Source organism: Danio rerio, chromosome 10 (assembly GCF_052040795.2).
Source record: "Danio rerio strain M-AB ecotype USA chromosome 10, GRCz13ab, whole genome shotgun sequence".
Classification (NCBI taxonomy): domain Eukaryota; kingdom Metazoa; phylum Chordata; class Actinopteri; order Cypriniformes; family Danionidae; genus Danio; species Danio rerio.
In genome coordinates this window covers 20658421-20669208 of record NC_141030.1, presented here as the reverse complement: position 1 = coordinate 20669208, position 10788 = coordinate 20658421, and the positions used below count along the sequence as shown (strand labels likewise).

Genomic DNA, 10788 nt, shown 5'->3' with positions numbered 1-10788 from the left:
GTGTAACATTGTGGAGGAAAATTCAGCCCAGAAATCAGATATGCTTATAATATATTCCTAAATATTTTATTTTCTTAATTAGTTGTAAGAATGATCAGGCACTGTAAAAAGTAATACCTCAATCTACTTGAAAAAGGCTTGTAAACTTTACTAATTTAGGCAAAATAGACTTTACTTGATTTGACTGTGTTAGGTGAACTTTAACATGGGTCTAGTAAATGAATACTAGTGAATATTTCAGGTGGGCCAGTCCGTTTTTTGGCCGCAAGGGCCAGTGTCCCTAGCTGCACTCTCAGCAGTCGCTCTTTTTTTCATTTATTTATTTATTTACTTATTTGATCACAGCCCCACTGTTTTCATTCATTATTTTACCGCAGCTCCACTCTTTTATTTATTTCCTTGCAGCCCCATGAGCAGAATGCAGTCCACAATTTAATGATGACGTAATTATCATTCAACACCCCAATAGTAAGTATGTTTAAATGGACACCAATAATTTAATTTTAATGTGATTAAGACAATACTCTGATTAAGAGTCTACCATGTACACAGTGATTTTTGATTAATTTAATCAGATTAAGGTCATAATTGAACTAAAGAGAAATCGAATTAAGACATGTATGTCAATTTTAGTCGCATTATTAAAGTGCAGTACAGATATGTAAACACCTTAATCAAACTATTACCAACATGTAGGACTTTTCGCCGTGCTTTGCGACAGGATAGTCCACACACACACACACACACACACACACACACACACACACACACACACACACACACACACACACACACACACACACACAAACACACGGCTGTTTGACACTATTTGCACAAGTCAGTGCAGACCACAGATACCTGCATCATAAAATGCGGAGGTTTTTTTCTTTCATTCAGTATGCGGTATGAACTTCCACTAAAACAACACTCTTCCAGCAGTTCATAGTTGCATCCAATATCTCGTTTGTCATGAGGGGCATGCATGAAAAGTTCCTGATTTAAAGTGAAAGAGCCAAACAGCACTTTAAAGTTGACAAACGAAAAAAATGAAACACCCGAAATTATATGAAATTATGAGTTATGTGTTATAACATGTAAAATGTAATAATATAAATAAAAAACTCATGTAAACGCCTTATTATTGTCTGAATTAGATTAAGGCAAATAATTTGATTACTGATGTCCATGTAAACATAGTAAGTGGCACCTAGCCAGGGGCGGACTGGGACTAAAAATCAGCACTGGCACTGTAGCCACACCAGCCCACAATACCACACTTACTCAGCCCCACCCACGGACACGCACATTAACATTTAGATAGACAGATATTTAAACTTTTAATGTATGTGACTGGAACAAAAACAACCCGTTCATAACAAATATACATAGTCATTTCATTCATTCATTTTCTTTTCGGCTTAGTCCCTTTATTAATTTGGGATCGCCACAGCGGAATGAACCGCCAACTATCCCAGCATATGTTTTATGTAGCGGATGCCCTCCAAGCTGCAACCCATCACTGGGAAACCCCTAAACACACACACATTCTCATACATGCACTACGGACAATTAGGCCAACCCAATTCACCTATAGCACATGTGTTTGGACTTGGGGGAAAACCAGGAGGAAACCCACGCGAACATGCAAACTCCACACTGAAACACCAACTGACCCAGCCGAGGCTTGAACCATCAACCTTCTTGCTGTGAGGCGACAGTGCTACCCACTGTTCTGCCCCCTTTCGAGACTATTTCAGTTAATTTTATGCATTTGGCAGCGTCTGATTTTAGAGCAATGTTATGCATTCTCTGAGCTTTTTGGCACGCTTTTCCTTTTTTACAGTCCATCTCTGACAATTAGCTTGTTGTTTGTTTGACATTCCTGCCAGATTTTGATTACATCCGTGTAACCTGTAATTGGGTCGGCCCATCTTGAAACCAGCCGGCCATTGTCGATTGGGCCAACGCTTAACATTTATTATTATTACTATTATCATCATCATCCTAATATTCGCATCTTGCAAGGGATAAAAGCTGCCTGCATGTAAAAACAATACATATACATTTTTTACATTTTTTAAAAAATAATTTAAAAAAGCATACCGGCCCAAGTTTTAAAAATGGTCCAGCCCTTCTGGCATGTGCCAGAATTGCCAGATGGCCAGTCCGCCCCTGCACCTAGCTCATCTGCAAAATAATTTGTTAAGAGATATGCAAGAGATGAAAAATAGACAATAAAAGCGCAAAGGTGGCACTGAAAAGGCCAGAATTAAAAAAGCTGAGTACATTTTTTGTTAAAACCAGCGGCAGCGGGAGTACAACAACACATAAAGACGAAGAAACGGCCTGTAAGTTAACGTAATGCTAGTTAGGGAGCAATGCAAAACAACCATGTCTGCAAACCACCGTTTATTAATCAAATGTTTGTTTGTACTGTAGCTCTAGCAGCAGAAGCCTCTTGTCCAGTTTGCTGTTAGCAGTGATGAACCAGGCCCCGTAATGTTACCAAGCACCAGTCATGAGCCCAACACACTAGAATGGGCAGGTAGGATTGAGTGAATATAAGAATTTGAATTATTAATATAACACCAACATCAAGTTTAGTTCATGAGTAGTAAAGGATAAGGTTATGGTGATGTGCCCCTCCAAATAAAGTCATGACATATTTATACATTAACAGCTCATGTGTTCATGTTGGTTACATTTAGTTTAAACTTAAATGTTAATTAATACATTAATTAAAAAGATGTACTAACAAGTAATTCAGGTAGACGTTATTCACACATGAATTCTTGTGACTCATGTTGTAGTTAAAGTTAGTTTATGGTTAGTGCATCACTCATCATTAATTCATAATAAAGTAATGTTTAGTTTACATATTAATATATCATTATTCATGAACTATTATTGTAAAGTGTTACCAAATACTGTAGCATTTTACTGTTCTTCACCGTTAAAATCTTGGCCATTTTATTTTACTGTAACCATGGATTAACCATGGTTTGCATGTTAAAAATGTTATTAATGAGTTAAAAACATGAATACTACAACTTTACTACAATAAAATTATGGCTCATTTTTATAAAGGTCGTGTGATCATTAATTAATTAAACCTTTAATTAATTTCAATTAAGTCACTTCATCTTTAACATTCTGAGCTTCTGACCATTTCAAAAATGTACTCAATTGGAATGCTTACATGGATTATTTTCATTCTAGTGGTTACAAGAGCTCGTTAATACCATCTGAAAAAAACAACGGCGTTTAATTGATTCATGTAATTTATAATTGATGGCAAGAAACACATAGCACAGTAAATATGTATTTAGCATGACCCATCTAGAGAAAGACATTCCCATTTAACATCATTATTCCTTTCTGTCCATGCAGGGGAAAAAATAAATATGCAACAGCAGAGAGAAAATAAATTTATGCAAATCCCAAATCAAACTTTAAAAATGAATGCATCTAGAGCATGGGGCACTGCTATAAAGATGTTCTGTTATGTTTTTAGTATTATCACAATAATATGTGTTAACTGTATTATACCATGACATAATGATCCCATTGTTGCACACATTTGAATTATCTAAATGTTTGGACTCTCGTGTTAAGACAGCACTGGTCCCTTGCACTTTAGGAGATGCTAGACCTCTGGCCTTTCATATATGAACTTCAAAAAGACACAAGCACGGATGCACGCACGGATGCACGCACGAATGCACGCACGCACACACACACACACACACACACACACACACACACACACACACACACACACACACACACACACACACACACACACACACACACACACACACACACACACACACACACACACACACACACACACACACACACACACACACACACACACACACACACTAAATTTCAAACTTCTGAAATCTTCTTATAGCTGAGGAACCAGACATTCAAGTTGTTGTTTACTTACACATAATAGCCTACCACTGATATGTCTCCCTGAAGTGCTACAGTATTCTCTAACCATATAAACAAATAGTTATGTGAAATTTAAAAGGATAGTTCACATAAAAAAGAAAATGTACTTACATTTTTTTTTTACTGTCAAGTGGTTCCAAAACATTGTGTCTTTATGTTGTTGAACACATGTATTCTGAAGAAAGCTAAAAAAATGCAGCCATTTACATAGGAAAACCAAATATAGTGGTCAATACATGTTTACAACATCTTTCTTCAAAATATCTTATTTAGCGTTGAACAGAACAACAAAAGTCAGACAGGTAAGAGACATGTAAAGAATGTAAATGATGACAAAATTTATTTTCATTTTTGCATGTGCAAATCAGCCAGATAATATGAGCCCTACCAGCATGCATACCTAGGCTATTTTTTCAGCCTACTGCTGTGATTTGACTGCTATTTGTATAACACGGTGTACCTCAAATACCATGATGAAGATTACTCGTAAATTTAATTTATTTTTTTAACAGTTTAATGGACTTGAGTCAGTGACTGACTTTATAAAAATAATTATATCCTCTTAGGTCAATCTCATTGCTAATTATTTCATTAGAGCTGGGCTAACGTTACTTCTTTTTTTGTGTGGCTGCATTTCTACTGTTAGCCACCAGAGGCTGCAGCATCACAACTAAATGACTTGTCATGTAAACCATTATCTTTACCAGGTCAACATAAATACCCAACAACACCAGCCAAATGCACCTAACTTTAGAAATTTTTGCAACCCAGTACTACTCAGTTCAGACAGACCAAGCTTTATTACCAAATGAATTAATAGTAACCACGAAGGTAAGAAATGTAAATTATTTTATCGTATATTTTAGGGGTACGCGTTTGGGAAGAGAAGAGGGCACAATACGTAACGTCACGTAATTGCGCGCTCTTGACAAACGCAGCTCACCTTGACTCCCTCACTAGCAACCGTTTCACAACATTTAAAACGGTCTGCGGCCACTTTTAAAATATGGATCTGTTTCCTCCTAAATTTAGCAAAGTGCTGGTGACACCAGACCCGCAGTACATCCCAGGGTGAGTTTAGAAGTATTTCCATAAACTGTTATTCATTCATTTATTTCTTATTTTGTTCCAATAATTGTAACGTTACTGAGTTTAACTTAAAACATCAGTCTAATGAAGCATTTCTACTTCCAGTTGTCTGTGGAGGAATTGAATATAACCTGTCTGCCTGTCTGTCCAAAGTATATGTACCAACTTTAATCCACAAGATTCAAAGAATTAAACCACATTCATTTTATGGAAAGATGTTTGTTTTATTAATTTATTCTGGACTTAAAATCCTGAAAACCACAGTAGTGTGTTATTTTCTAATTCAATGAACCTGAGTTAATTATTCTGCTTATACAATTGTTACCACAAAAAAAGAGAATGTGCTGAAGTTGTATCTCAACACATTTGACAAGTTTGTGTCCTCAAACTGCTCTTGTGTGTGGGATAAGTCTCTTATGAATGCCCAATGCTTTTTGTTTTGTTTTGATTTGAATTTTGACTGTTGTAGGCTGTGAAATGACAATATGGAGCTGTAATGTGTAATATTCAGTGATAGACTGCAATATATAAGAGTGTTCTTTTCTTTTAAATTAACAGTTACTTTTATTAATCAGCAACAATTTTATTTAATTAAAAGGAACGATAAAGTGATTTATAGTGTGTTACAAAATATTTTGTATACTGTCCATCAAAGAATGCTAAAAAAATAAATATTTAACATATTGCACAAAAATATAAACAGGAAAAAAATATTTTAACATTAATAATAACATGAACATAAACAATAGTAATTGATTTTAGCAGCAAGTGGGGTATATGCACACAGACTTTTAATTTCAGCCAGCCACCCTCAGTGCTTCCTGTGAACTGTCTTTCCATTATAAAATTGCCTTGTTTAAGGTCTGAATTCTTTAAAAATCAGTGATCTTCACTGCCTAATAGATATAAGATATAAAGTGTGTCTCAGACCAGACAAGAAGCACTGCATTAAATTCCATTTACCCCGCCAAGTCTTTAAAACAAGACAGTTTATTTAACCCCAGTATTTTCAATGGAGTTTCTGCTCTCATCTACTGATCCTGACAGCGCTAGCGGTTACAACATCTTTCATCTCGTTTTACACTTGAACATCTAAATTAATGCTTAAGTCTATTTAACTGAATGTATTGTACTTACATTACAACATCAATGCTGTAAAAGGAACCTTATGAAATTAAAAACAGTAACATTAAGGTTTCACTGGAAGTTTATCAAAGGCTAAAAAACACTAGCTGTGCATATAACCCATTAGAAAGGTTTTTGATGGATCATGTGGACATGAAGACTGCAGGACTGACATTTATTTTTGTGTGAAAAGCATACTTACAGGGATACATCACACTTTACAATGTGGCATTTACTTTGTTTTTAGTTTGAAAAGTTGAAAATATCAATCTGAAGAAATTCATGCACCGGGATCATTTGGGTTACTGTCATGTTCCCTTTGCATGGTTTATAAAGAGGAAACATGGGGTTATTGTGCACTGGCATTCTGTGGATTTAAAATATGTTTGGAAGAACATTTATCTAAAGATGAAAGTCATATACACCATGGAATAATTGTGAAATGTCTCATATTAAAGTGTCTAATATTAAGGTAATATCACTTTATCGTCAAGTTTTTGTAATGTTGTCAAATAATGCATAAAGTATAATATATAATTGTATAAATTAAAGGGATGGTTCTCTCAAAATTCAAAATATACTCACTATTTACCCTCAAGTGTTTCTAAACCTCAATGAGTTTCTTTTTTACTTTTAACATAAAATATGTTAGATCAAAAGATGTTTAGATAAAAACAACTGTTAGAAACCGGTAACCATTGACTCTTACTTTAGTAAGAGTAAAAAAAATTCTATTACATGTTTTCAACTTTCTTCTTTTGTGTTTAACTAAAAAAGAAAATGGGTTTGTGGGTTGTTTTGGGTGAACTGTCAGAAAATTTGAGTGCATATATGCTTAGTTGACATTGACAAATCACTATTCAAAGCTTCTGCTACTGGTTGTGTTTAGGTATGCAGGCTACTGTCCTCAGCTGAAGTATCATGTGGGCCAGACTTATGGTCAGTTGACAGCAAAGCTCCTAACTTCCCCGGAGGTATCCCACTCACAGAGGCTTGTGCTCCAAACCAGTCCTCTCTCATCCACAGAGAAGGAAACAGCATCCCGCAGTCAGATCTGGTGGAGCAGACATGGGGCAAGCAGGAACCTGGAAACTATGATCCCGGGTTACACAGGTTATTAGCAACATGGGCTTTGTCATACTTGGTGTCTACTTTGCAGCACTGTTAACTTTCTCCATATTTGTTCACTGTGCTTCAAGGTTTCGTCCCATTGCGCCAAAACTACATCTGCAAAACGTATGCAGAGACCTGTCGAGATGCTCTGTCAGAGTTCAACCAGGAGCAAGCAAAGAGACTTCACAACGCTTCTGCTGACCTGTCTTTTCCTGTCATCAACAGTGTCCCAGACTTCAGAGTAAGGTTTACAGCTCTCCTAGGCTGGGTCACCCTGTTTAATTATACATGCTAAATATCCAGTATCAAAGCAGGTCAAGTGTCACATGCCCTGTGAATAAAAGAAAGAAACGCCATTGAGAAACAAGCTCTGTAATCAGGACACCACATGATTTCAGGCAATTATCACCTCATTGTGTTAAAGCAAACTGTGAAAATCCCCTGATTCATAAGGGCACACTATCTGGGCCTTTTTCAAATGGTATTATTAAGATTATTTCACTTCCTAAAGAAAAAGATTAAGATAATTTATTCACCTACCTCGTCAAAAATAATGTTTTTTTTCCTCAGTCATGAAGAAATATGAACATAAAATAATGTATTACATCAAACATAAACAATAAAATAAACAATTTCAATAAAATAAAAATCTAATGCACAAAATGCATCATGGAACTTGGGCAAGATAAGCTTTTGCGGTTAAATTGTTTCAAGATAATGACTCAATGCCTGTTCACACCAAGCGTGAAAAATATAAATATAACGATAAATACAGTATATGAGTCCACACAGATGAACAATAATGATCTGTTTATTTTTAGATTATCTTTTTAATTTAGCAGTATCCTCTGTAACCAGCAAGTGTCTTCAGTGTGCTACTACTGCATCTGGACATACTATTGAGTATACTATCTAATCAAACAGTAAAATTAGCATACCTGCCAACATTTGTTTCTGAAATTCCAGTAGAACGGGATTGAGGGTTGGGGGAAGTTGGGGTGGCGGTTTGTGTTTGCCTGAATAACAGAGTTGAGAACCGGCTTAATGACTGCACTGTGGGATCGGAAACTATATTAAAGTTGGCTACCTGGGGTTGTTGTTTCATGCTGTACCAAATAGCTGATGACTTAAGGGGGGTGTGAATTGACAGGAGTTTTCTGGGAGAAATAGCAAAATGGGAGGGTGGCGGGAAATGGGTCTGAAATACGGGAAACTCCTGGGAAAGATAGGGGTGTTGGCAGATATGCATTCTTGGTAATTAAAAAAATAAAATAAAATTTTCAAAGAAGCTAACACTAAGACACTTAAACTAGCACTGGATTTCTGTGGTACTTCTGTAATTTAATTTGCCAGTATGAATTTCATAACTTTTTTTATCATTATTTTCCATGGTATAATTATTTGTTTACAGGAGTCATTATCTTTAAATAATATTTTAAGAGAGGACTTACCAGCAAGCAGTTTGCTTCTCGGCAGTGTCTTCTGACTCTGTCTTTAAATTGCGCAAGCCCTTTCATTTTCATTTTGACTGACTTTCCGGGATTTGTCATTCATCAGCTTGGAAAAAATCATTCTTAAAGTGATCCCAATGATATCATTCCTTTGTGTTTTAATCATTCTATTTGTGGTGTGAACTATGCTATTTAACACTGAACTATTTTTAGAACTATATCATTACTTTATAGTTATCATGCTTGGTGTGAATAGGCCTTTATTCGTCATTTGGAGCCATTTGAAAACTACATTCTGGAAGTCCAATTTATCTTTATTTCTATAGTGCTTTGTCAATCCAATTTTGAGAGTTGAATATGTGGGGACAACTGAAATCTGCTCTAATGAGAACACTACTGGATTCAGTATTCCATTATGCATTCCTAGTTTAATCTATGAGATTTGTGAGAGTTTCATATGTTAAGAACAGTATTGTATAAAAGTTTTTTGACATAATTAAAAATACACACATAATTTAAACATGATGGTTGAACCTAATTTTTGTCCTTTTTTTGCAGCCTAGACGATCGAACAGCCCTCTGATAGCCCTTTCTAAAGATCCTGCTCCATACAAGGCCCCTGACCCTTGGAAGCCACCAGGCTCACCGTACTTCATGGAGGACAGTAGCCCACAAAAGTATTTCATCTCAGGTTAGCCAGATCACTGTACACTGAAAAAAAATTATTCAAAGATGATTCTTTGGATTTACTCAATTTTTTTATGTTAAGTGGTTGTAAACAATTTATTTGGGCTGAATTTAAACAAACAAATTAAGTTGAACATTATTAAACTTAATTTGTTTGTTTAAATTCACCACAAATAAATTGTTTGCAACAGTTCTGCATGCAACACTTTTTTCAGTGAGGATAGCAAATCATTGTATAAATGCACTGTAAATGTAAAGGCGCAAACACATTTCCCTGACATTTCCTTGACATACTTGTTTCATTTATGTTGTTTATTTACGTAAATATTTTAAAAACATAAAAATAACTTTATGCTTGCAACAAAAGATTCCCTAATGGTTATTTTTCGATTCGTTTGTAACCATAAATAACACACCCTGAGAAAACCGAATCACCCAATAGGAAAACCATGCCAACACACGGAGAAAATGCACTCTCTGCACAGAAATGCCAACTGGCCCAGCCAGGACTCGAACCAGCAACCTTCTTGCTGTAAAGTGACAGTGCTAACCACTAAGCCACCGTGCCACCTTAATAGATATTTTGTTTGAATTAATCTGTTTTTTTATTTAGAATAACTAATAAGTAATATATTTATGATATTACCGTGTATAAATCATCTTTTATGAGTCCTGATTAATTTGACTAACATTCTCAGCACATTCTGAGCCATAAATTGTTAGCTTGAAATTAGCTCTACATTTCACACCATTGTGTAACAAATGTTCTTTCGACAGGTTTTACTGGTTATGTCCCCAAAGCCCGGTTTCTCTTTGGTACTGGATATCCTACCATCACCAATAAGGCATTGATCCAGTTTAGCAAGGAAATGAAGGCAGGTCCGGCATCTCTGCAGAAATATAGCCTGCAGGAGGAGGATTCCTCCAACTTACCTCTGATACCCACAATATACCCCTCCAAAACAGGTCTCCTGCCATCCTACACAGGCCACATACCAGGTCAGTGAAGATAGTCATATTTTAGCAGAAATTGTGCTGTTATAGAGCAAAATAAATCTGTCATTTTATGTCAACAGGGTACAGATTTCAGTATGGCCATACATTTGGGAAACTCACCCATAATGCTCTGGGTCACACTGCTTCACAGAAGAACGCAGGGGCAATTAGGCTGAGCTGAAGGTCTAACAGTTCACACACAAGTCACCTAAAGACAATTAAAGTAATATGGTCAACATGTTGATTTACCATTGTCATGTATTGTAAGATTCACCATACTGACTTTATAGTGCTGGAATTTGTGTGGTTTAATATTGGCATGTAAATGATCAACAACTTTTGATTCTGTAAACTACAGAAATGCAAT

The 10788-nt window shown here is 35.8% G+C and overlaps 1 protein-coding gene across 2 annotated transcripts; it reads left to right on the top strand.

Annotated features, from left to right (window-relative positions):
* Window positions 1-4901: 4901 nt before the first annotated feature.
* Window positions 4902-10663, top strand: cimip2b (ciliary microtubule inner protein 2B). Of its 2 annotated transcripts, XM_087268717.1 has the most exons (7): window positions 4902-5031; window positions 7064-7113; window positions 7201-7287; window positions 7374-7528; window positions 9297-9429; window positions 10203-10424; window positions 10502-10659. In XM_087268717.1, exons 1-7 carry the CDS (start codon window positions 4967-4969, stop codon window positions 10600-10602), a joined length of 813 nt encoding a protein of 270 aa, XP_087124843.1. In that variant the 5' UTR covers window positions 4902-4966; the 3' UTR covers window positions 10603-10659.
* Window positions 10664-10788: the final 125 nt, after the last annotated feature.